Consider the following 26,495-nt stretch of genomic DNA (forward strand, 5'->3'; position numbering starts at 1 on the left):
ACTGTGTTGTGTGTGCAGGATTTGGGCACTGCATTGGGAAGATGGGAAAGACATGGGGTAGCTACCCTTCTTTGTTATAAATTCCAGTGGGAGCAAATGGCCATTTTTACTATTAAGTCTTGTTCTATACCATGTGTGTAGTGTTGGAAGCAAATTAGGCAAGTCCAAGTGGAAACATATAGATTTACTACTGAAGGGTAGAATCTCTGCATCAATATTAAATGCGTGCAACTGAGGAAGGGAGCAGAAGGAAGTGCCAGCAAACGCTTCTTCCAAACAGCATAGCTGAAGTTGACATACCACATGCAAGACACTACAGTGAGTAAGGTTGGCGGGAGCTGCTCTCCCATTGACAACAGCTACTCTTCTCATCCTAGGGGAGTACTGACAGGGTTGGTAGAGCACTCAAATTAATCACATCTAAGCAGATGCAATAAATTGACAGCCAGTGGATTGATCACTGCAGTATCAAGCATCAGCGTAGTGAAGACAAGCCCTAAGGCTACATCTACAGTACAGCCTGGATTGAAGTTCTGAGATTAATTCACTGAAGGTCAATTTGGCAGCTCTAGTTAAAATTGACCTTGTTACTCTACACTGGATGAGAAGAGTAAAGGAAGTCAACAAAAGTTTCTTCCATCGACCCACCATAGAGTAGAGCCCACTGCAACTCAATTTTAAGGTACATCAACTCCAGCTATGTTGTTCACATAGTTGGAGTTGCATAGCTTAAGTCGACTTTCAGTTGTAATGGACATGTAGCCTAACAAACCTTCTGTTTGTTGCATGCTGAATGACAGTTTGTCATCTGTATAGCATTTGGGGATTATATTTCTCTAACATGAAAGAAAAGTCTTCTGAGCATTACACTTTAGTCTTATGGGTTTATTTACATGGAAGACTTAAGGATTTAAGCATCTTTTCAATGTTTCATTGGTTTGAGAGTCAAACTTTTATTGGAAAGGTAGACTTAAGACTGCAGAAGTACTGATTGCTGAATACTAATTTTTTCTATTAATCTATATAGTATTAGAGTGTAAGACAACTCACTTTAAAACAATTTTGTTTTTCTTCACTCTATTGCAAGGTAGCCTCACATACTTTTGTTTCAAAGGAATATTTATCTGAAACTATTAAAAAAAAAGCTATCTTGAACACAGGTGACAATTTAATAGCACCAGTAAATTTCCAATACAATAGACACACTAATGCAGGATCCAAGACGTTAACTTGTGTCAAATATCTTGTGCAGATTTCTCTGTACTGCAAACCAACACATTGTTCAACATCACTTGCTATCAGTTTGGAAGTGGGCAAAAGGGAGAGATGTGTAGATGCTCATACAATGCTTGAGTTAAAGTCCCTTACTCTCCCAGATCCTAAAATCCCAATCCCCCTTTGAAACAATTCTTCAAAGACATTTTACAAAAAAAACCTTTAATCAAAATCCAAATACAACAACAATTAATTACATCTAACATCTCTCTTCAATTCTGACCAGTGGAACCGAAGCCGCCAGTGCCACGTACAGTATCATCTAGAGCCTGAAAGAGAGATTAATAAGGTTAACTTTCTAATAACTTATACTTGTAACGTATACCCATTTGGTTTTTTGTATGCTTCATCTTCCATTAGAGAGAAAAAAAGTGTTTTATTTTGTAGAACAGACCTTTTCTGCACTAAATGCATAAATAAGCTACAAGTTTTTAGACTAACATTCAGGAGTCAACAGAACAGACTATTTTGGACATGTAAGACATTGTAAAAATATTTTAAAGGTGTGTCAGTGTGCTATTTTCAGTAGTTTAAAACTAATAGCTCATCTCCAAGAAAAATGCATCAACCTTTTCTTCATCTTATTTCTTTGAATTGGTTGTTCAGGGTAGGATTAATGCCCCATTTCGTCTCCTGTACTGACATGGTCAATTGCAATAGTTGTTAATATGTTGCTGTCTGCTTAGAGTTCTGTAATTTGTGACACCATCCTAAATTTCTAGTAAATCCCAAAGTTTAAGTAAAAGAATTACAAATCAGATTTTAAATTCTTCACATCATCTGCCTCTCCAACAGACTTGTAATGTCTTACAATTAAGTGTTAAAGGAAAATATCTGCAGTTTTATTTTAAACAATGGTAACTTACATGTTACAGACAGCAATGGAAGTAAATTGCTTTTCCAAAAGTTAACTTGTTCTCTGAATTTGAGATCAAATACAACTCTTCCTGTACAGTCATAGAATAAATGCAAATGTTTCATTCCAGTAACTTACTTGAACTTCTTCCAGCTCAGGATAGAAGATGCGTTCACAGATTAGCTGGGCAATTCTGTCCCCCTTTTTAACTTGAGAGAGAAGTTAATTTTTTTTTAAAGCAACAAGTCCAATTTAACATCAATCTCCATATTTAACACGCCCATAAAACATTATCATTAACATTAAATTTCAAATTTAATGTAGGCAATCATCTACAGCGATTTGAATTTAGATTATGTACAGAAATTTGCACTTTAAGCAAGACTAAAGTGCACTCAACTTCTCAATACTAACAAATTTAGTTGAGTAACTTCTAGGGATATTAAACTGTATAGTAGGGTAACTGTGCAATGGCTGAAAATCTCAGTGGTTACATAGTTATCTGTGCAGCCAAGTCTCCCTGGGAGTGGGGCCCCTAGCCTAGCTCCTGGGGAGGCGGCTACTCTGCAGCAGCAAAGCCTCCTCCCTGGGAGCTTGCTGAGTTTAACCAAGACCATTAACCGATAAGCATCAGCTTATCGGTTAAATGGTTAATCGGCTATACTTTAACATGTCTAGTAATTTCAGAAATGCAAGTTTTCAAGAAACAGATTTAACTTTTGTAGACTATGCATTAAGTACTCCCTTTTGGAAATGCAACCATGTTTTCCTCACCTTCCTTTACTTTTCTCTAGCTAAACAATAATAATCCCCACGGACTCTGACACGGGGAAGTAGGACAGTAAAGCATTGGAGAGGTGAGTATCTGTGTGTGTATGGAGAGGGAAGACACAATAGATGACGGTAAAATCTCTCCTCTCCTCTCCCCTCCCCTCCCAGTTCTAGAAACGTCTTCATCATTCCAAACTATGGTCACAGTTAGATGCAGCAGACTGGGATTCCTCTTTTGGAGAGCCATAGGGAAATTTGCCTGATGAAAAAATTGCCCCAGTTCAGAGCTGGTAGCTTAGGGCTGGAGCTACAAAGTCTATCCATGTCACTGTTATATTGGGAGTAGAAGACTTCATGGTTGCATGTTGTAAGGTGTGGACAAGGATTTGATTTTCTATACATTACTGGTTGAACAGGAAAGCATATGCACGTAACCTTGAGTTAACAATTAAGGGCTTTAGTTTTTGTTAAGGAATACTAACAAGTTTAGACGGCTGATTGCAACCTTAAATACAGATTTCCCCAATCTAACACTTACCTTCAAAATCTTGTTTGCCGAAATTAAAAAGTACAACACCAACATTTCCTCTGTAATCCTCATCAATGACTCCAGCTGTAATAAAGGGAGTAATTAAAAGTTGCATCTAAAAATGCCAGAAATATATGAATATCAAGGATGAAAAAGTCATGAAATATTAATTTAAATCAGTAGTTACACTTCAGCACATTAGCGTATGTATGGATATACTTAGAGTTGATATTAAAATTATTGGAATATCCTAATGCAAGTCTAAATTGCAATGATTATAAACTAAAAAGACCCCACCACATTAGTATCTATGAACACTGGCATGGAAAAGGTAGCCTGGTTGTAATATATGAAAATAAAAATCTAATTAGCCTTGCTGAAATTCTTCTTTAAATAGAACATCAGCTAATTCAGAGCATTTTTTGAATGGAAGCAATGTGGTAGGATGATTGAGTGTATATGGTGCACACAAATAAGCTTTTACTATTTACCACAAAGCACTATGGTCCAGATATTTAAAGGTATTTCTGCACTCAGTATAGCAGTACATAATTGATTTAAGAGCATAAATCCCATTGGAAGTTGATGGGATTTAGGCTCTGAAATTTGTTAGGCCCTACTACACTGAGTATGTGAACATAATATCTAAATGGCTTTTAAATATGACCTAAATTTCTGGACTATTACTTAGTTTTACAACATCACTTATGCCGTGTCTAAAGTGCACCCCTCTGTCAGCATAGGGATGTAAATTAGACACATCGGAAGTGCAAATGAAGCAGGCATTTAAATATCCTGCACTTCCTTTGCATAATCACATTCGGACGCTGTTTTGAACAAGCGCCCTTTCGAAACTGAAACCACGGCTTAGCCGCGGTTCTGCCAACAGTGGGGTGATTTTTCGACAGCTCCTGTACTCCTCATTTTTTGAATATGGGATCTGTCAAAAAATCACCCCACTGTCGGCAGAACCGTGGCTAAGTCACAGTTTCCGTTTCGAAACTGCGCTTGTCCAAAACAGCCAACATTTTGACTATTATAATTTATCGCTAAATAGTGTGATTAAGACTACTGCCAAAGCATCAAAAGCACTGAATTAATAAAAGAACATGGAAGTACTAAAAACAGTAATAAAAGGATGACTAACTTAGGGCATTTAAAATTAGGTCTAAAATTCTGAGATGTTTATAGTTTTGTTTTAAAGTTATGGGCAGAAAAATAAGTAGGAAAGAATAGAACAATTAGTTTTAATAAAAAAAACAAATAGGGACTTCAGATATAAAAGAAAATCAGTAGTTAGCTGAAAGTGCAAAGTAGCAAGCCCTTTTAGAAAGCCTGGATCATGCAGAACAAGAAAAAAATACTAGGAGAATTACTAGAGTCATTCCTAGCATTTACCTACAGTAAACAATTGAACTGCAGGAGGAGGTTATGAAAAGATCTAAATTCAACCCTAATGTAAATGGGCTCATTACAGAGTTGAATTTGGTCCTGTGCTTTATTTAAACTTGAGAGATACAGGGAAATATGTTGTATTTAGTTCTATTGTTATCATTTGGTTGACGAATGCTTGTTAGACAGGCATTTGGCCCATTCCACACTGGCTATATCATGCATTACTTTAGAGAGAATACCACTTGTTTACTATTTTCTTCATCTGGAAAAAAAAATCAATACACAGATTAGAACAGAATTATGAATTTATTGGAGCCTGAAAATATGACTAAACTTCCCTTCTATCAATCCGAATCGATCTGGAAGAATGGTAAGAAACTGCAAGCCTTAAGCAAACTTCAGTCCAAAATAGTTTGGGAACTTAGTTACTGGGATGAGTATATGATTGAAAAATCTTAAATCACCATTTCCATTTATTTTAATGAAACCCTTAAAAGTAATATTATTAATGAATCTGTAGTTGTCATTTTATAGTTTTAGTATCAATCTGACAGAAAAAAGTCATATAGAGATTGTATAAGGAATATAAACATCTTACCACCAACATCTATGAAGTGTTTTGCAGCTAATCCAGAACGTGGGGCTAGAAAAATCAAAAACATTTTTCAACATTGAAGAAAACTTGCTGAAAATGAATTTTAGTATGCATTGTATGTACAATAGGTTACCAAAAACTAGTAAATCCCACCACCAAAAACTGTCCTACTGCATTTCAAAACCTACATGTACTCCTATGAAATTTACAGCGTCATTATATAGCTGCAGAAAGTTACAAAAATCAATAGTTAAAGGCTATAGTGAGATTGCAAATTAAATGAATTGGGTGTGTGATAGTTTAAACTATCTGAAACATGTTTATCTTGAAACACTACTAGATGGCTTTTCAGAGTATGGACACGGATATTAATCCTTGGCCCTTCTTATTTAAACACATTCCATGGTAATCAACCACAGAAGTCAGCTATAGAGCAAATGTATTCTTATTTACACAAAATAATATACCTAGTTCACTTAAAACTGCAATTCTGGTATAGCCTGCAATCTAGTAACACATGTTAATTGACAGTTCTTATTATAAATGTTGCTAAAGCTTTACTTTAGGCTGCTTTGCTCATTTACTAGGTAAGATTTAAGCCCCATTTCAAGTTTCACCCATTTTCCAATAAGTTTTTTAATTGACTCAGTATGAAAGAAAGGTACCATCGCTCTTCTTAGAGGATTTATTAAGCTGTGTTAGAAACACTAAGTAGTCATTTTCTGATTGAGATGGCTGCTGGAGTTTTTGATGTCATTGCACATTTGACCACAGTATACGCTGCCCTTTACTACTTATAAATCTACGTAATATGTGCACAAAATAATTATATTGATAAGGGATGGATTGCACCCTCAATAAGTTTGCGGATGACACTAAGCTAGGGGGAGAGGTAGACATGCTAGAGGGCAGGGATAGAGTCCAGAGTGATTTAGACAAATTGGAGGACTGGGCCACAAGAAATCTGATGAGGTTCAACAAGGACAAGTGTAGAGTCCTACACTCGGGATGGAAGAATCTCAAGCATTGTTACAGGCTGGGGACCAATTGGTTAAGTAGCAGTTTTGTAGAAAAGGACCTGGGGATTACAGTGGATGAAAAGCTGGACATGAGTCAACAGTGTGCCCTTGTAGCCAAGAAGGCTAATGGCATATTAGGTTGCATTAAGACAAACATTGCCAGTCGATCTGGAGATGTGATTATTCCTCTTTACTTGGCTCTGGTGAGGCCACATCTGGAGTATTGTGTCCAGTTCTGGGCCCCCAATAACAGGAAAGATGTGGATGCATTGAAGAGGGTCCAGCGGAGGGCAACCAAAATGATTAGGGGGCTGGAGCATATGACCTACGAGGAGAAGCTGAGGGAGTTGGGTCTATTTAGTCTGCAGAAGAGAAGAATGAAGGGGGAATTTGATAGCAGCCTTCAACTTCCTGAAGGAAGGTTCCAATGAGGCTGGAAAAAGGCTGTTCACAGTAGTGATGGAAGGCAGAACAATGGTCTCAAGTTGTGGTGGGAGAGGTCCAGATTGAATATTAGGAAAAACTATTTCACTAGGGTGGTGAAGCACTGGAATGGGTAACCTAGGGAAGTAGTGGAGTCTTCATCCCTAGAGGTGTTTAAGTCCGGCTTGACAAAACCCTGTCTGGGTTGATTTAATTGGAATTGGTCCTGCCTTGGGCAAGGAGCTGGATCTGATGGCCTTCTAAGATCTCTTCCAGCTCTATGATTCTATAAAGAATGAAAAACAGTAGGACAAGCCTAAGGAAATACCTCAATTGTTACCGGGAAGAACTACCACTAGTGTCAACTATAAAAGTTTGTGTGATGAGGCAACCATTACTGAAGTACTTATAACTCAAAGCAACTCAAATATTTAAAAACATAAACATTTATCCTACCACCTTGCTGAAGAAATAGCTATGTTAGATTATACAAGTTTTCTATGTCTATAACTTGGTGAGGAATCTAAGGGAATTCTGAAAGTGCTTATGTTCCAGTAATAACCTGAATAATACCAATTAATGTATCATGCCTACCAAAAGCAATCCAAGTTATTTCCATTAAGGTGTGCAAATTAAGTAGTACTGTATTTTTATTTATTTTTCAATATTGAGATTTAAAATATTTTATTTTTAACCAAATACAGTATTTGAAAGGTATTTTGTGACCCCTCCCATTTTACATCATTTTCAGTCTTGTGTAACTGGCCCAGCAGGTGTGTAATGCTACACATCACTAGGCACTACATAGAAAAAAAATATGGAGGTTCTAGATTAACACAAATTAGCTATATAACATTTTTCTTAGCAAAATATTTTATGAAGTTTATTATGAATCATCCTCCAGTTCTCCAAAAGATGTGGTAAATGAGTAAGCAGCTTATTTAACTAGGGTACCAGGCCCGAGCTAATTTAAAATGAGTCCAGTAGTATTTAGTCTATACAGAGGAACTATACCATTTAGCCACAATCACTTCTATGAAGATTTTACTTTAATGGGCAGGGCTCGACAAATAATACAATCTACTCGCCTGTGGCAAGTAGATTGTAACCCAGAAGAGCCGGGTTCGGGCGATCTGCGCATGCGCAGAACGATCTGCGCATGCACAGATCACCGGACAGCGTGGCTGGCGAGTGGGGCTCGTCACGGTTTGGCGAGCCCTGTTAATGGGTACAATCCTCTTGTGCAGCCACTCGAACTGGTTTAAGAACATCCTTGAATAAGAATGGCATCCATTTAACTAAATACATATAGAAACAGACACAGTTAAATGGTGCAATTTCTGCATGGAGACTTAAGTCTCAAGACAAGCCATGATGACAAGTGAATTGTTTCATAGAAGTCTGCTAACTTACCTATTCTGCCATAACATCCAGAAGGGAGGGAGATCTGAATATCAGTTTTCACTATGGCCTTTTCCATTGCAGGAATCACATAGTCATAGGCACTAAATAAAGCAAACAAATGTATTTTCTTCTTTGTAACTTGAGATAGAAAATGAGAGACTATCCCATATCTTGAATACTGCATAGTCGCTTTATCTCAAAAAAAGGTATCATGGCATTGGAAAGAATTTAAAAAAAGGGGCAACAAATGTTATTACGGGTATAGAACTGCTGCCATATTAGGAGGGATTAATAAAACTGGGACTCTTCAGCTTGAAAGAGAGAGACAATTAAGGGAGGATATGAAAGAGTTATTTACTTGTTCCCATAACATAAGAACAGGGGGTTACCAAATGAAATTAATAGGTAGCAGGTTTAAAACAAAAAAAGGAAGTACTTCTTCACACAACACAGTTAACCTGTGGAAATCCATGCTAGAGGATGTTGAGAAGGGCAAGATTACAACAGGGTTCAAAAGAGAGCTAGATAAATTCATGGAGGATAGGTCTATCAGTGGCTGTTAGCCAGGATGGGCAAGAATGTTGTCCCTAGACCAGTGGTCTCCAACCTTTTCACACTCAAGATCACTTTTTAAATGACAGAACAAGCAAAGATCTACCGCCCCTTCCTTGAAGCCCCGCCCTCTCTATTCTCCTCCTCTACATCATTTGCTATCCCTAACCCTTATACTGCTGATTTTTTTTCTCCCAATTCTTCTGTAGGAAGAGGTTTTTCCAACATTTGGCCTATCTAGACTGGACCAAATGTCAGAAAACCCCCCTTTTTTGGAAGCCCCCTTATTCCTTGTGGAAAGAGGAATACAGAGGTGATCGAAAGATCATGTTTGCTCAACAAATGCATCCCTGGATGCAGAAGCATTTTTCTGGGATATCTCCAGAATCCTGAAAAACTCCTGCAGTCTAGCCGTAACCTTGCTGGGTTGAGACAGGATGTGTAGGCTCTGGGGTAGAAATGAGGGATTTGAGTTTGGGAAGGGGTGAGAGGTGCAAGCTCTGGGAGGAAATCTGGATGCAGGAGAAGGTGGATAAGGGGACACTGGCTTGGAGAGAGGGCGCCAGGCCAGGCAGTGTTGAGGTCAGATGTAGGGTTAGGGTACTAAGCAAGCCACAGACTTCTGGATGTGAGGGTTCAGGAATTTGGGTTGGAGTATTGAGGGGCTCAGGGCAGGGGGTTCCAGTGTATGATAGGCTCTGATGTAGGGTCTGGGGGAAAAGGGGAGTGCAGGAGTGTTATGATGCTGTGGCCAGATGGGGGCTTGGCCCCAATTTGGGGTTTGTTGGCCAGGCTTCATTTTTAAATAAAATACTGTGTCAAACAAAGTTTCTGCATTGTCTTTATTTCTGAGAAGGGCAGGGAACCTGTCTTGAGTCAGGGGTCACTGACCCAAGAAAGTCAGTTTGGGCCACACAAGTGAGATGCAGAGATGCAAAAAAACCCTCCTCCAATCCCCCCCCCCCAGCTTCACTAATGTGGCCCCAACTGTGTTGGTGGGAACAGGGGACATAGTACTGGGGAAGGGTGCTAGCGGGTGCTTTGGCAGGGGCCAGGGTGCCAGTGGGGACAGAGTTCTGTGGCTCGGGACAGGGGTATGAGGACAGAGTTCAGAGAGTGGGGATGGGAATGGGGACAGTTCTGTAGCTGGGGACAGGGGAGCGGGGAGTTCTGAGGCTGGAGAGAGAGAACTGGGCAGTGGGGACAGGGGGTGGGGAGGGGAGTGGAGGCAGAGGGTACCCTGCATCTGCCTCCTCCCAGGATTCTCCCCCCCGAATCGCTGGAAGTGGAGCTAAGTTGCAGGACTTCTGTCCATCTCTGGGAAGCTGACACTACCTCCATTTTCACTTGAGGTAGGTAGTGGGGAAATGGGGGGGCCCCCCCCCGCGGGCAGGACACCTCACAATCAACTGGTCAAGGCCTTGTGATCGACCTGTTGGTGTCCACAGCCCTAGACTCTCAGCAGTTGTGAACAGGTGACAGCCATGGATCACTTAATGATTGCCTGGTCTGTTCATTCCCTCTGGTTCACCTAGCATTAATCAGTCAGACAGAATATTGAGCTAGATGGACCTTAGGTCTGACATAACATACTATGTATGTTATTAATGACAAAATACAGGAATTCATAACTACATACATTAAAATTAGTTTGGGTTCCCCAACCCATCACAAAATTAGTCTGAGGTTCTTTCACTCTCACTTATGCAAAATTTGATGCAGATATTTGGCCTTGGCAGAGTGTGATAAATTGCACTAATCTAAGTTACAGGATTTAGCAAAAGGCTGGTAGCAGTAACCTCATCTTGCTGGTACCTGTTAGAACATGTACTCTTGTGGAAGAATTGGCGTTCAAGCACGTGGAAGAGGGAAGCGAAGGCTGTGGATGCATTAGGAAGTCTTTTCCAAACGCAGCAGTGTAGGAGATACAAGAGGTAGCCGGACAAAGGAAGGGGGAAGAGCGACAAGCAGAGAGTTAGGCAAGAGGAAGAGCCTAGGAAGCCACTGAGAGGGTTCGAAAGGCAGGGTGACCTGGGTCAGGGGGCAGATGGGAGCTGCTGCACGAGTGGAAAGAGGAAATGAGGGGCCTGTAGAAGTGATGACAGGAAGGTCTTGTCTCCACACAAGCTTGCAGCTGCAGCGTGCAACACCCTGTAGAGACACTTCCCGCGATGTGAGGGGCTCCTTCCCGAGTCCGCAGAACGCAGCGCCACGCTCCCAGACCAGCGAGCCCACGCACAGACCCTAGCGCCGCTCGGCAAGGGGCTCTGTGGGCCAGCGGAGACCCGGCCATTGGCGGGAGACTGTGGCGGGCTCCGCCGGGCGCATGGCGGCCACTCGCCCGATACCCAGCTCAACGGGCGCGGCCTCGGGGCTATGGGGCCATGGCCCCGGGCGGGGGAGCAGGAAGGGCGGGCTGGCGGGCAGGGCTCGGCGGGGGCCGCCTCTCACCTGTACAGGTCGTAGCCAGCTGCGCGGGCCGAGCCCCGGGAAGGCGCACACGCGTGCTCGGAGAGCTTGGCGAAGCGGAGCCGCAGGTCGGGCTCCGAGGCCTTGAGCCGCTTGCTGGGGGACACGGCGGGGTCTGCTCCGGAGCACGGCATGAGGAGAGCGGCCGAGACAGGACAGGAGACAGCGCGGAATGAAGGGGCGGGGCTAGTGTTTCCCGCCCGCGCCATTCGAACCGTTACCACGCCCCGGCCCCTGAGGCCAAGCTGCCGCTGCCCCTCCCCCTCAGCGGCCGAGAATGGGCTCTCCTACGCCCCGCCCAGATCCCCCGAGCCTGCTGGCGGTGGTGTTGCTGGAGCGAGGCTCTGCCAGTCAGGCACCCCGCTCAGGGGCTGGGGCCCAGGCGGGAAGCGCCTCAGGGACGCCCTCAGCAGCTAGTCGGATAGCGCCGGAGGCCTGCAAAGCTCCCCGCCCCTGGAGCTCTGCCACGCTTCCCCGCCGCCTTGCAAAACCGCCCCCCCCCCGGCCCGGCAGCACCAGAGCCCTTCCCCCGGCCCGCCGTGCAGCCCCTCTGGATTATGGCCGCGCGGCTCAGGGGTAATAACGGCGCGGCCCCGCGCTCCCCTTACTGTGAAGGCAGAGGGACAGGAGCTGCCGAGGGAGGCGTTTGGCCAGCATGGCGCCCGCTGCTGCTGTTGCAGCTCGGGGGAGAGCGGCATTGGCTGCTCAGCAGCCGCGGAGGCTGGGCTGCCTGGCTGTAGGCCTCGCCTGGCGCACGCAGCCGCCCCGGTCGTCACCGGCCAGTGCAGCCATTGGCGGCTCGCGGGGCGCTGCCTGCAAAGGGTCCCAGTTCGTGGGGAGCCAGACTTGCGCCTTCCGCTCGGTGCCCGCCCCCCGAGGCATCATCACCTCGGCCGCGGTCCTCACTCATCAGCTAGAGGGAGGTGGGAGCCGTCCAGGAAAACTCAGGGTGCTACAGCAGGTAGCGGGGATGCTTGGATCTGTCGGTAGCTCCCGCCGAGCCGGTCCCCTTGCCTGACAGGGCAACCGAGAGGTACAGCGTTTCAGAGGAGAGGTAGTCAAGCTCCCGCCGTATCTAACACTGGGATCAAAACAATAGCTGAAAGTGGGAATAGGTAGCCCAGGTAGGAGCTTTGTTTCAGCTCCCAGTCTCTGAAATGGAGACATTAAGTAAGGAGAGAGCTGTGGTAGAAGCAGGAATTACACCATTTGGACGTGAGTCCTAGTCAAGCCCCTTATCCACAAGAGCATCTCGTCACTACACTAGCGTGACAGAATCAGGACAGAAGACCTTCCCCATCACACTGTCACTTCTACTTTACATACTTGTAGAATGTTGTTAAAAGTGATTATGAAACAAAGTATTCGGTGTCAGATGAAGGCAAAACCCACCCCCCATCCATAGCAACTTCCAAATCCAACCTGTAAGGAACAAATATGATCAGTGAAAAATTGATTTTCATGAGGAGGCCAGCAGCCGCTCCTCTCTAGCTGTGCAGCCCTGAAGGAAATACTGCAGCCAGCAGCTGTGTAGAAGTAAGGATAGCAATACTTAAGGCTCCATACAATAATCTTGTGACCCTCCCCTCCCCCAACTTTGTTTTGATTTAGGACTCCACAAAATTTCAGATTTAAGTATCTGAAATAATGAAATGTATTGTTTAAAAAATCCTATGACTGTGAAATTGACCAAAATGGTTAGTGAATTTAGTCTCTCTTACTCACATGCACACCCCTGGAAAAAAGCAAAGTCTAGTATATATTTGAGAATGTCTGTCTGTTCAAGAATTCCTAAATGGTAAGAGCTAAGACCACCACAGCTTTTTATCATAACTTAAAAGTAAGATATGGGTTTGGTTGTGCCAAGAAAATGGGATATGCCTGCAATGGGCTTGCATCTCATGAAATTGTATAGAAAAGGGTCAGTATCACCAGGCAGGTGAAATGGGCTGGCTGGGGTACCCAGCTCCCTGGACTGCCTCAGTCTCAAGCCTCCCACCTCAGGTGTCCTTTAGGGAGGGCAGGGGGTGGCTGAACACCCTCCCCCCCATTCATATGGTGACATTGCTGGCTGTTCCCCTGCATCAGGGAGCAAGGGAAAAGTGCAGTTTGGTGCATTCCTCACTCTAGCTGGAGATTGCAGGGGGCAGACATATCTGGACCTGTCCCAGCCAGAGAACATGCACCCCTCCTCCAGCTGTACCTGTTGGAGCTGTAACATCCATGAAGAGGTGTTTCCCACCTGACCCCAAGCTGCTATGGTGAGAGGGGGCTGGTGTTGTCCTCTCTCACCGGGAGCTGAACCCCTCATCTCAAGCTGCACCCTGATTTAATGATTTAAATGAAGCATATACTTTTTATTTTTCAGAAAACAAAAATTAATTGAGTTAAGGACCTGAGCAATGCTGGGTAAATCTTCTATTACATCTACATAGAAAATTAGCAATCTGGGTTTTCCTGTAGCAAACCCCAATTGATTGCTTTCACAGACAAACCTGTATATACAGGGTAGAATAACACCCTTTAATTAACACAGCAATGGACTATTTTATAAATAGTCTGTCCCTCATTTTGAAGTCTTCACCAAAGGGTCAATGAAAAGAGAGAAAATATAGCAGGAAATACTTCCTAACTGTAAGAACAGGAGGGCAATGGAACAGACTGCTTAGAAAGGTTGTGAGAAAATCTTTACTTGAGATTTTTAAAATAAGGCTAACAAGTGTGTTGAATGGTTTGGACACAACAAATACTGCATCTTGGCAGGGGGGTTAGACTAGATGGCTTTACAGTCCTTTCAAGCCTTATGCTTCATGTAAAACCTTAAAATCATGTGAAAGTGAAAGAACACAGGGAAAGTGGTAAGTTCACAAAGTAAATGAATATTGTAGAAGTGTGCATACACTTTCCAGTTTATGGAGTCTCAGATTATAAAAGGAACAAAAATAAAATCTTGGTCTAATTAGGTATTTTCTAAAATGAATATATACCAGTCCTCCCTTTCATACCATAAGAAAAAAAGGGAAATGCTACTCCCGGGGGATGTTTTGTGCCACTGCACACATGCAGAAGTGGTGTTCTCTACAAATTGCTTTTTTCTGCAGAAGCACTGCAGTTACACCTTTCACCCACCATTGGTTGCTGTGATGCCAGAAAAGAGAGCAGCCAGCTCTGGAGAAGCAGCATTCCTCACAGTCTCTTGCATGCAGGCCAGGTGAGGAGGCACAGGATATGGGGAGCGGAGGGGCAAAAGGGGCTGATCATTGGCTTTTGGGAGAGACAGACTGTGGCAAGAGCTGAATGGGCGTGGTGATGCAGGGACACATGGGATAATGGGGCTGATGTGCCTGAGAAGACTGAAAAACTAGGGGTTAGCCAGGGTCTGTACAGGGGAGATTTCCCAATTTCCTAACAATCTCTCTGTCTCCCCCAAGAAAAACAATTTCTCCAACTCATACCTAACAATCCTCCAGGTTTACTTCCACGCTCCTTCCTAGTAATTACTTCCCTCTCTCTCAGCTTCTCTTTTACCCCAACCACCCCAAGCCTTTGCATTGCTTCTGAAGAATGCAGTTTCTGTATTGTTATTTAAATGAATTATTACTCACAGTTGTGTTTGGATATGTCTATTAAGGAACCTATTTGTCAAAAAAACATTTCCTGAATCTTTGTTGTCTCTATTTTCAGACATTCCTGCTTACATGTATTTTGGAATAAATTACCAAAATAATTGAAACTTCTTTGATTGTATTATATTTTGACAAAGAAATATACAATATTTTGCAGAATTTTAAAATATTGTGCTCAGAATATTTGTTTTGGCCCAGAAGTAAAATGCTTGCATGCTTGCATAGTGTTTTTTTGTTTCAAGTGTCATTTCTAAATAGTTAAAATTACTATAGAGACAAGTTAGATGAGATAATATCTTTCATTGGACTAACATCTGTTGGTGAGAGAGGTATGCTTTTGAGATCTCTTTTTCCTGCCCTATGTGTATTCTGTAATCTGGGGAACCCTGCTCCTTCTGGAGTATCTGAGCTTTTCTCCATATGAGATAGGATCTGGGGAAGGGCTGAAATTAATGTCCAGAAAATGAAACATTAATATCCAAAAACCGAGAGGGTGAGGGGGCAGGACTGGTCAGACTGTGAAGGGGTCTAATTTAAAAGGGGTGAAGTGGATGAGCCTGGAATATGGGTGAGGAAGCCTGATTGAAGTGGGTGAATAATGAGAGCGAGGGTTCCACCTCAACGCACTGCTCAGACTACCTAACCAAAGTAATATCCAGCAAGTTGCTAGCTGGTGGTATGTTGTGATGGACTGGGCTGGGTCTGGGCACCACTGAGGGTGTCTGCTCAGGGCGAATTCCTCAAAACAAGGGCTCTTCACAGCCCCAGACCACAGACCTTCCCAAACAGGTCACAAACTGGTCACACCGAGCAAAACCCCTCAGGCACCGTAGTTCTCCCTGTGCCACAATCAGCCGCAGGCCTAACGTACAGGTGAGGGGTTATAGAACCCAATCCCACCTACCCCGAATGGGTCTTTCCGGTCCCAAAGAACCAGCTACAAATCCCTGGTCAATTTACACTTTGAATCTTATCCACAAGATCACACTGAGCAAATCCGTTAGAATCTAAAATCTAAAGGTTTATTAATAAAAAAGAAAAGCATGAAAGTAAAATTGTTAAGGGGAATACATTATGTAACCCTTCTACCAGGTAGTACCGGCAGCAGCCAAAGCCGGGTTCAATATCTAGGGGTCCCTTTTCGTCCATCTCACACACAATCGGCTCGAGTCCCCACCCAGTAGCCTGGGAAATTCACCCCCCCCCCGCCAGCGCCTCTGAGAGGCAATTCTTCCCCACTCGCAAGCACAGAGTCTGAGCGTAGAAAAGAACTTTTAATGAAAGAGAGAGAGAAGTCACATGGCATTAGCTTGGGAAAATACTATAACCAGAGTTCATAACCAACCCGTGAGTAACCACCCCAGCTCAAATGGATTGAGCAATGTCCCTTGCTTCTCAAGCTCACCAATCCTACAATGTAAGGGTCCCATTTACATACCCAAACTTTCTCCGTACCCCACTTCAAATGCCCCACTTATAGTTCTGTCCAGTCAGTGCGGACCCAGACACATCACCCTGATGACTTCCCCTCATAGAGCCTGATGTGATGCCACTTGTGTGCTGCTCCTTCTGGCTGGTTGTTCCTGCCAGCCCCCTACTGTCCGCCTGCCAGTCGCTCCCACCATCTGCTCCACAGGCTGCCCGATGATCACTCCCACTAGCTGCTCCGCTAGCCGCCTGTTGCTGCTTCTACCGGCTACCTGGTGGTCGTTCCCACCAGCCACTCTGCTGGCTGCCTGCCTGCCACTGCTCCTACCAGCCACCCGCCAGTCGCTCCCTCCAGCAGTCTTGTTGGTTGCTGTGGGTCTGGCTCCAGGCCAAACCAATGACTTCAGTTCTTAGTGATTTCAACTCCTTAGCCACCACCTAGGCTGGCAAAAGATTCCAGCTTCCACTGGAATAGCAAAAAGACTCCTGATGGAGTCTGCTTTAGATCTATCCTTAGAATAGGGGTAGAGAAGAGAAACAGGTTGAGCCAGTCTTACAGCTCACAATGGCAGGCATGAAGCAGGCTGGCTCAAGCCCTTTTCCCCCAACTCAGTTCACTCAACTCTGGAAGGGGGAGGCTTGTTCATCTGAGACCCCTTACAATGGTGTCTCTCTTGCAAGCACTGGTATCATATTTTACAGTTCCCACATTTAGGGGTAGCATGGTTTGTGACCCCACAACAGCCCAAATTCATTACATACATCACATTCCATTCTAACAACTGATCCTCCATCAGCCTTGGCTGAATTGTATCTACATAACCACACCCCGGATTCCTTCCCCATCTCAGTATGAGCTGTATTTACATATCAACAGTTAATTGTCTTGCAGGGCTGAACAACTTCAGCTGGCCACATTTCAAGCAGTCCCTCAGGCCCCTGGCTTACATCTACATACATGGAATCACCAAGTTCTCGATGCAGGCTCTTAGCAGAGATGTTATAAACTTAAAAAAAAATCTTAAAAGTCTCTGGTGTACATCCTATGTCAGGATGGGCCCACGATTCTTCCCAGCTCACTGTTCCTCGCATCTGGAATAAGTAGCAGAATTGAAGGCAAGATGGAGTCTGCCTCATAGCTTTTTATATCCATCCCTGATATCTTCCAAGCTGGAGCAGGTCACATGGCCCAGTGACCTATCCCTGTATCCCAAGTCAGCAGTCATGATATTGGCTGGTTTGCAGATCCCAGACACATTCCTCAGGTGTGTATTGGCCTCTCTGAGACCCTTGTCCCTGGAGCCTTGCGGCAGTATAAGTTGGTGAAAACAGTAGTAATATACAGGAGCGGATGAATGCACGTGGTCACAGTGCTCCTCTGTTCACTCACGTGTTTATCTTTGTGTTTTAACAAACTGCAGCGACTTGTGTTGCTAGGTATCTTATGTTGCTAGATATCTAATGTTGACATTGATGACCGAGCACCAAGAAAAAATTGACTTTGCCCCCACCACCTTTTCCATTATTTTTAATGGGAAAATTGACCCTACATAGCATGTTTTTGCTTAGCACGAACATTTTCAGAAACGCATCTATAGTGTTAAATGAGGAATTACTGTACATAAAATTACTGTAACCAACATATTATGAAACTGGGACATAGACCACAGATGAAATATCTCTCACTAGCTCTGTTAGCAAATATATACTGCAAACATTTCAAAGTACAACATTGTCCCCAGTCCACTGTAACAAAATGTACAGAGCAGGGCAGGAGAACATCAGAATCATATAGCAACCATGTGGCCAAGTGCAAAGACCACTGGATTGGAACTAGCTCTGCCACTGGCCCATTGGGTAACCTTAGGTACCGCGCTATGCTTTACTTTAAAGTTCTTTGAGAGCTAAAGATGAAAAGCGTTATATAAAAGCTAGGTCTTTGATTATTATTTAATCACATAGTAACATGTCAGCTGGAAAACCCAGGTGAGAATTACAAATGCCTAAATAAGTCCTATCAATAAACATTTCCCTTTCTGGTTAAAAATAGGAAATTAAAAGGCAACACCATTCCTTCCCATCCAGGCTAGTAGCCATTGATGGACCCACCCTCTAAAATTACTTTGTCCTTATTGAAACCCTATTGTAATTTAGGCATTTCCATAGAATCATAGAACACTAGAATGGGAAGGGACCTCGAGAGGCAGGACCCAGTACCATCTAGACCAGGCATGTCCAAAGTGCGGCCCGCGGGCCAATTGCGGCCCGTGTTCCGGTTTAATACGGCCCCACAGGTAGTTTGGCAATATCTATCTTTTATGGCCCCCAACGAATCCATATGTATTGAGATGAATACATTGTAAAATCTCAGTTAATGTCAGTTGGTCTAAATCAGTTATAAATATATTTGGACACAACATGTATACTTGGTGTTATGTTCCTGTTCATATTTTTTTAACTTAAAAGTTGACAGACAACCTTTATTACCAATAATATGTAATGTACTTTACAATGTTCCTGACATATATTTCAGCTTCTTGGATTTTTTTTTCATCTGGCCTTCAGATATGAAAGGCAGAGTGATTAAACACCTGTTTAGATTTGTCATCCATGTGACGAAATGAAAAGTATGCTGTTTGCAATAAACTTTGCATAAAATAGTTAATTTGCATTTAATTTTAATGGTTCAAAGAATGTCAGGCAAAATGGTCGGCCCTCATGCATGTTCACTTCATCAAATCTGGCCCTCTTTGAAAAAAGTTTGGACACCCCTGATCTAGACCATCCCTGACAGATGTCTATCTAACCTGCTCTTAAATATCTTCAGAGATGGAGATTCCACAACCTCCCTAGGCAACTTATTCCAGTGTTTCACCACCCTGACAATTAGGAAGTTTTTCCCAATGTCCAACCTAAACCTCCCTTGCTGCAGTTTAAGCCCATTGCTTCTTGTCCTATCCTCAGAGACTAAGAAGAACAATTTTTCTCCCTTCTCCTTGTGACACCTTTTTAGATTCCTGAAAACTGCTATCATGTCCCCTCTCAGTCTTCTCTTTTCCGAACTAAACAAGCCCAATTCTTTCAGTCTTCCTTCATAGGTCATCTTCTCATTCTTGTTGCTCTTCTCTGGACCTTCTCCAATTTCTCCACATCTTTCTTGAAATGTGGTGCCCAGAACTGGACAATATACTTTTTTTAGATGGGGTAATCAGATCCGCATTCAGTATTTCAAGATGTGGACATACCATGACTTCATACAGAGGTAATATGATATTTTCTGTAAGGATGTGAAAGGTTAATCGGTAAACATCATCTTTAATGGGTGATGCTTACTGATTCTGGTTAACTGGTAGGAGCTGGAGCAGCTCCCCACCCACTGAAGACCCTGGTTTGTCACAGGTAGGGGATGCTCTGACCACCTGAAGCAACCCCTATCCACAGTGAGCCCAGGTACATCATAGGCAGAGGCCACGCCATCCAGCCTAGGTGGGTGGGGGTCCACTCCAGCCAATTAAATGGGATTTTATATCCCTAATTTTCTAACTTATTATCTATTCCTTTCCTAATGATTCCCAATATTTTGTTAGCTTTTAGAGTACCACTGCACATTGAACAGATGTTTTCAGGGAACTGTCCACAATGATTCCAATATTTCTTTCCTGAATGATAACAGCTGTTTTAGACCCCATTATTCTTGTATGTATAGTTGGTATTATATTTTTCTATGTGCATTATTTTGCACTTATCAACATTGAATTCCATCTGCCCTTGTTGACTGAATTTTATGAGATCCCTTTGTAACTCTTTGCATTCATCTTTGGATTTAGCTATTTTGAGTAATTTTGTATCATCTGCAAATTTTGTTTCACTGTTTACCCCCTTTTCAAGAACATTTATGAAAAGCTTAATAGTCGTCCCAAGGCAGATCCCTGCAGAACACCACTGTTTTTTCCTGTCTTTCAGTGTTTTCATGACAAGCCTTTCATTTAAAAATATTAATTATACATATGTTCTCTCTCTAATAGAAATAAAATAGCCTATTTTAAGGATAATGCAGGAGGTAATCTACTATTGAAATATTCCTGAATATATTACAGAAAAAACATTGCACACAGATAGTTTCGTGGACTTCAATTATTTATTTCAAGTTAAAATGTTTAACAAATGTTCTTTAGAACGCCCAGCATTTAAAGGAATAATCTCTTTTGCCAGAAAAATTAACACGTTCAACTAAAGAGTAAATGTTAAGTTTATTTTATTATAATTTGTTTTGCAATTTACCAAATCAGTATAAAATAAGATTCTCTAAATCATGTGAGATTATACATTTGGGGAAACCACAATGTCCATAACAAATCTTAACAGAATGTTACTTTAGTATTTTATTAACTTTGAAATCTGTTTCATAATCATATGTGATTATTTCAATTATACATTTAATTTGGTTCCATACAATAGTCTGAAAATTCATGATCAGCTATTATCATTTAGAAACTAATTTTCCATAAAACTAACTTTTCTGTTTGTCAGCTAGTTATTCAGAAACTGCTTGTAAATAATGCCTTATGAGTAACTGGTAGGAATCTTAAAGAGATGTATACTTTCAAAGAGACGTGTGTTTAGCCATAATACATTTTTATATAGTCTGTAATTTGAGAAATGATATAATTTGGAACATAGCTTAAATAGAATTTTAAGAGATACGTGTATGTCTGTGTGTGTGTGTGTGTGTGTGTGTGTGTATACCAAATTAAATTATAATTTTTAGTCAAATGCAGTGAAACTTTAGAGATATTGTCAATATGGGTCTACTTTATTGTCATTTTTGTGCATTGCTATAGGTAGGATTTCCAGTGTCCGGTTTTTGCCTGGACAGACCATTTTTTCTGGCCCCGTCCAGTAAAAAAAAAACAGAAAATACCAGACATGTAAAATGTCCGGCATTTTCTGTTTCTTTTGTACAGAAGATTGGCAGGGACAATCTTCCCCTGCTGCATCTGGTGTGGGGGAGTGAGGAGATTCTTAAAGACGCAGCACACACACACACACCTTTTTTTCTTTTGCTCAACTAAGTTTGGTCTCCCGTTTTGGATTTTTTTGCAACGTTCGGGATTTTTGGTGAAATCATCTAGCAAGCCTAGCTATAGGCTGGGGTGGGGAATTTCAGGCCTGGGGGCCGTATGTGGCCCCTGTCTTGCCTAGAACTGGCCCCCCTGAGGCTCAGGGAACCCTAGCATTGGGGAGCTCGTGCTGGTGCTCTAGACCCCTTGCTGCTGCACCATGGGGCTGGAGTACACAAAATCTACTAATCTGTGTCCCTGCTAGGCTCTAGTGTGTAAGGGGAATGTGGGTAGTGTCTTTCTCTTTCTCAGTTGGGGGCTATGTCAGTGAGTATGGTTTTGTTTTTGTTTTTTTGCTGCTTCTCACTTGCATGTAGCCCCTGATTCATTTTTCTGTGGGTCAGTGGCCCTCGACCCAAAAAAGGTTTCTCACCCCTACTATAGGCAGTGATATCAGCACAGTTCTGAAAATAGTGTTTGTTTTAATATTTTTTGCCCCCTAAAGGCTATTAATAAGCTCTACAGCAGTGAAACCTAAAGCATTTTAGATTCTATAATTGTAGCTTTTAAATTTTTTGGTGACAGATATGTGGTACATCGTGGTTTTTTTAAAAATAGGATATTTATAATTTGGAGGACACTCTCCATCAGTAAGTCAAATTCTAGGTCTTAAGTACTCAACTTTTAGTATGGTGTGTCTTTAAAAATACCTGTGTTGAAATCAAACATTATATTCTAGGTATTTATATTTTACTAAGAGTAAAAAGTTAGTACATTTTTGTGGTTGCCCCTGACCAATAAGACTGGAGGCAGGTTCTTGGAGAGAATTTCTAACCAAGCCATATACAGGTGATCAGATACTACTCCTTTCCTTGCCACAGGCAAGCTCCTGTTGAAGTAAAAAAAGGAATGATATTAATGTTATAAGTATAGAGTACCCCAGATAATATGCTTTTCAGTAAGTTCTATCTTGAGTAGCATACTATAACCAATCTACAGCCTAAGCATAAGCATTCAAAATGTGAATCTTATAATATGGGGTTTCTTTTGGGCCCTAATCCTGAAATACATATATGTTTCGTTTTACTAATGTGAGTAATCCCAATGCGAGCAATGAGGCTATTCATGTTTGTAAAGTTAAGCATATAAAGTTAAGTGTTTGCAGGACTGGAGTCACAGAAATCAGGGTATGTCTACACTACCCCGCTAATTCGAACTAGCGGGGTAATGTAGGCATACCGCACTTGCAAATGAAGCCCGGGATTTGAATTTCCTGGGCTTCATTTGCATAAGCCGGGTGCCGCCATTCTTAAATCCCGGCTAGTTCGAATCCTGTGCCGCGCGGCTACACACGGCACGGAGTAGCTAGTTCGGATTAGGCTAGTTCGAAGCCTAATCCGAACTAGCTACTCCGTACCGCGTGTAGCCGCGTGGCACTGGGTTCGAACTAGCCGGGATTTAAAAATGGCGACACCCGGCTTATGCAAATGAAGCCTGGGAAATTCAAATCCCGGGCTTCATTTGCAAGTGCGGTATGCCTACATTACCCCGCTAGTTCGAACTAGCGGGGTAGTGTAGACATACCCTCACAGATTAGTTATATGTTTGCTAAGAATTAGAGGAAAGAAAATATAAAACTTGTAAATGATACATTCCATCAGCGCTGTATCAACCAAGGTCTGCCTACATTTTTTTTATCATAGTTTACCTATGAAATCTAGTTTGTACATTATAGAACAGTTGTCCATATATTCTGCAAATGCAGTCTCTGCCTCCAGAAGATTGTGTTAGTAGCAGAGCCATAGAGATTTAAAACAAAACGGTGACTGAAGTTTATTCAAGCACTTAAACTGTGGTTTTGCTTTGAAGTGTGGCTCTCCTAAAAATAGCTTCATGGATCCATATTTGTTGATTATTCTATTTGACAAATTCAAAAGTAAGCAATTTTTCTAATTGCCATTACTGTATAATTGTCAACCTGAACCATAAAAGTACATCCTTCTGATTCTTAGATCCTCACCTAAAAATCATTCGATCCAAATTTATATCCTGATTAAAACTTGTGCAATTCAGTTGTCCTTGCTGGGTTTTCCCTGGGCAAAACAGATCAGTCCTGCTGCAGCTTAAACCTAGCTAACCATTCTCTCATAAACTGTAGGGATTCACTCTCTCTTTCTTGTATCAGTTGACTTCATAATGTTAACTGTAAGAACTAAAAATATATTTTTGCACTACAGTAAGCAGATACAATTCTGAGTATGCAGTGAGTAATTGGGCAGGAAAGTGCCATTTTCATACAGTTCTTTTTTTCTCTGGTCTAAACTAGGCGATTAGTTCGAATTAAGATACACAACTTTACCTACGTTAATTACGTCACTTAATTTGAAGTATCTTAACTCGAATTTTGGTGCCATCCACGCTGTGGGAAATGGAAGGGAGCACACCTTCCCTTTGACTTTCTTTATTTCTCGTAGAAGCAGAGCTACTGGCATCAACAGGAGCACCTTCTCGGTTCGAATTAATGTGTCTTCACTACACCCACTAATGAAAATCTCAGAAGATCGATTGTGTCTACTTCAATCTTATCTGTAGTGTAGACATGGCCTTTCAGAGTAGAATTTCATTTTAAGCTACTAAGAACTGTTAACTAAGGGTGAGCTTCAGCTTTGTTCAGAGAACCAGCATTAGGCTTCTATTCCGTCAAGTCCTGCAAAAACCCTCAAAATAATCTTAGTAATTTTCACTTTCCATGAATTAATGCACATCCTTCTGTTAGTCATTTCCAAAAATCCCTATATACAGGTTAATTTATTCATTTTTTGAGTTAAAATTGTGCAACTTACAGGACAATGAGATTAGCAGCTCTTGAGTGTTCCTGTAAGAGTTCATTCAAACGGACCTGACGGTAACTCTGGGGAAAAAAACATTAGATTCCATTAGACAATGCAGTTTCCTGGGTATGGAAATTATTCTGTGTGCTTGTGATATAATGTATTCCTTTATTCACACTCTACACACTACTGTAATAATCTTTGTACAAAGTATTCCTTTTCTGGTATCATTTAAAAACTCATAATTTGCTGATTAGTATCATCCCGATAAAATATTTGTTGCAACATTGCATGTGAACTTATAAGATTACACTGTACCGTGTTATTAACACATGTTTCAAACTGAGGTTGACAAAGGAACGTGTGCTCTGCTTCATTTGCATTTAAGCACTAAACAGCTATCAATTAGGAAGGGAAACAAAGGAAACTAAAAAGGGGTTGAAAAAGCAGGGAACATCCTTCTACATAGATGTTTTGTCTCCTGTTACCCAACTGGAAATGTTTTTCAAGAGAGGGACTGAAACTATAAAAAGGAGGGGCCTCTCTCTCACCGCCCATCACATTCACTACACCTGAAACAGCAGAGGAAGCGTTTGTTGGACTCTGGAATAAGGGCTTCTGACGTAAGATGTTTGGTCAGTACAACTGCTGAAAGCAAGTTGTCAGAAAATTTTGCTTTGAATTTAACACAGTTTAAGTTAAGCACCAATAATGTTTTATCTTTATTTTTCTTGCAATCACTTCTTAATTTTGTGCCTCATTACTTACATTCACTTAAAATGTATCTTTTTGTAGTTAATAGACTTGTTTTACTGTTTTATCTAATTCATTGTGTTTAAATTGAAGTGTCTGAGAACTCTGTTGGAATGGCAAATTGTGTGTATATTATTTCTATTAAAGAAATAAAATACTTAAAATAACTGGTGTTCTCTAGGAGCTGGCTGGGCAATACAGGCCATACATTTCTTGGGGGAAATCCTAAGCCTCAGGGTGTGTTAGCACTACCCTGCAATATAATCAAGGCTGGTGAGAGTCATGGCCTTGTACTGTAGCCTTCTTGCGGAAAAGCATATGCAAATGAAGTGTGGCGTGGAATATTGCTGCGCTTCATTTGCATAAGTAATGAGCAGCCATTTTTGCACAAGAGGCTTTTGCACAAAAACGAGCTAGGTAGACAGCTCCTTTTTGTGCAAAAACCCCCTCTTGTGCAAGAGCTGGTCTTCCTCAAAAAATAAGGAATATGCCTTTTTGCGCAAGAGCTCTTGAGCAAAAAGGCATGTGTGGACAGGCAACAGAGGTTTCTTGTGCAGGAAACTCCTATGACTAAAATGGCCATCAGAGCTTTCTTGCGCAAGAGAGCATCCACACTGAAATGGGTGCTCTTGTGCAAAAGCACAGCTCTTGCGCAAAAACACGTGGCAGTGTGGACACGCTCTTGCGCAAGAACTTTTTGTGGAAGATCTCTTCCGCAAAAAGTTCTTGTGTAAGAAGACTGCAGTGTAGACATAGCCTCAGGGTGTGGCTTACATGCTGTAAGGCGGCTTGTAAGCAGCCCAAGAGGGAACTCCTTAAGCAAGGCAATGTAAGGCATGCAGATTTGCAGAGCAGGGTGATCTGCTTTTTAGTCTGGATTGTTCCCTGATATGTCACAGTGATGACATACGGAGCTTGAAAGAGCCAGCTTTTTTTGGTCAAATATGGGTCTATGGATTATGGCTGTCATATATTTCTTTGACTGTTGACTATGGTAGTAGACTACTTATTATGGCTGTTTGAGGAAACAAAAATAGTCTGTTTTCTGCTGTCTGTAGTTGGCAGTTTAATAGGTTGCTACAATTAATTTGCCAGGTGCCAAAGTGCCATCTCAATCGGTATCAAATACTTATGTAAATAAATAAGCCACTTGCAATGTAGCAGAGGTTATTCATTTTAGTAAAATTTTCTACAAGACTGATAATAATAAATAGGAAATAAAATATTATAATTGTATAATGCAATTTTATGGACTTTATAAATTTGCACACATGAATGCTATATTGAAGTTTAACTTGGATTACATCAAAGTCAGACTGAGTTTCCAAAAACTTCCAAAACACAACACACTTAAGAGAGAAGAAAAGGACAGGGAAAAGTAATGCCTAATGGTTTTAAGTTGGGACATCCGTACAAGTGTGAATTTCACCTACAAGGAATTGATCTATCCTCCTCATCCTAATTCACCTGTCCAATACTCTAGAGAAAGAAAACATAAGTAAGGTATAG

General features: G+C 41.9%; 2 protein-coding genes and 1 long non-coding RNA gene across 8 annotated transcripts in view; 1 reads left to right on the forward strand and 2 right to left on the reverse strand.

The window, feature by feature from the left end:
* Positions 1–1,420: 1,420 nt before the first annotated feature.
* DUT (deoxyuridine triphosphatase) lies at positions 1,421–12,350 on the reverse strand. Of its 3 annotated transcripts, none has more exons than XM_075897217.1 (7): positions 12,177–12,350; positions 11,271–11,403; positions 8,277–8,368; positions 5,425–5,469; positions 3,441–3,515; positions 2,270–2,340; positions 1,421–1,544 (listed from the first exon to the last, which is right to left on the reverse strand). In XM_075897217.1, exons 1-7 carry the CDS (start codon positions 12,196–12,198, stop codon positions 1,488–1,490), a joined length of 495 nt encoding a protein of 164 aa, XP_075753332.1. In that variant the 5' UTR covers positions 12,199–12,350; the 3' UTR covers positions 1,421–1,487. The 3 variants fall into 3 exon arrangements, with proteins under 3 accessions (XP_075753332.1, XP_075753331.1, XP_075753330.1); XM_075897216.1 differs by lacking the exon at positions 12,177–12,350 and adding an exon at positions 11,897–12,102; XM_075897215.1 differs by lacking the exon at positions 12,177–12,350 and having other exon boundaries at positions 11,271–11,643.
* LOC142818314 (uncharacterized) lies at positions 11,752–25,094 on the forward strand. Its single transcript, XR_012895755.1, has 3 exons — positions 11,752–11,864; positions 14,390–14,499; positions 23,877–25,094. It is a non-coding gene; the product is annotated as an uncharacterized LOC142818314 (long non-coding RNA).
* The window catches only part of SLC12A1 (solute carrier family 12 member 1), a 73,507-nt gene continuing 69,167 nt past the window's right edge, over positions 22,156–26,495 (reverse strand). For all 4 annotated transcript variants that reach the window (XM_006135065.4, XM_006135067.4, XM_006135066.4 and 1 more), the window contains 2 exons: positions 24,246–24,313; positions 22,156–22,291 (listed from right to left, as the gene is read on the reverse strand). In XM_006135065.4, the coding sequence (XP_006135127.2) occupies positions 22,156–22,291; positions 24,246–24,313 (204 nt within the window). The remainder of the gene's footprint in view (positions 22,292–24,245; positions 24,314–26,495) is intronic.

This window comes from Pelodiscus sinensis, chromosome 14 (assembly GCF_049634645.1).
Source record: "Pelodiscus sinensis isolate JC-2024 chromosome 14, ASM4963464v1, whole genome shotgun sequence".
Lineage (NCBI taxonomy): Eukaryota > Metazoa > Chordata > Testudines > Trionychidae > Pelodiscus > Pelodiscus sinensis.

Bases quoted from the DNA above. Each gene is read 5' to 3' on its own strand.
- DUT (XM_075897215.1), bottom strand. From the start codon at position 11,497: ATGGCGCGGGCGGGAAACACTAGCCCCGCCCCTTCATTCCGCGCTGTC. The intron at 3,516-5,424 runs GTAAGATGTTTA...CCTTTATTACAG, and splicing joins ACACTTCATAGATGTTGGTG to CTGGAGTCATTGATGAGGAT. The intron at 1,545-2,269 runs GTAAGTTACTGG...TCTCTCTTTCAG, and splicing joins CTGAGCTGGAAGAAGTTCAA to GCTCTAGATGATACTGTACG.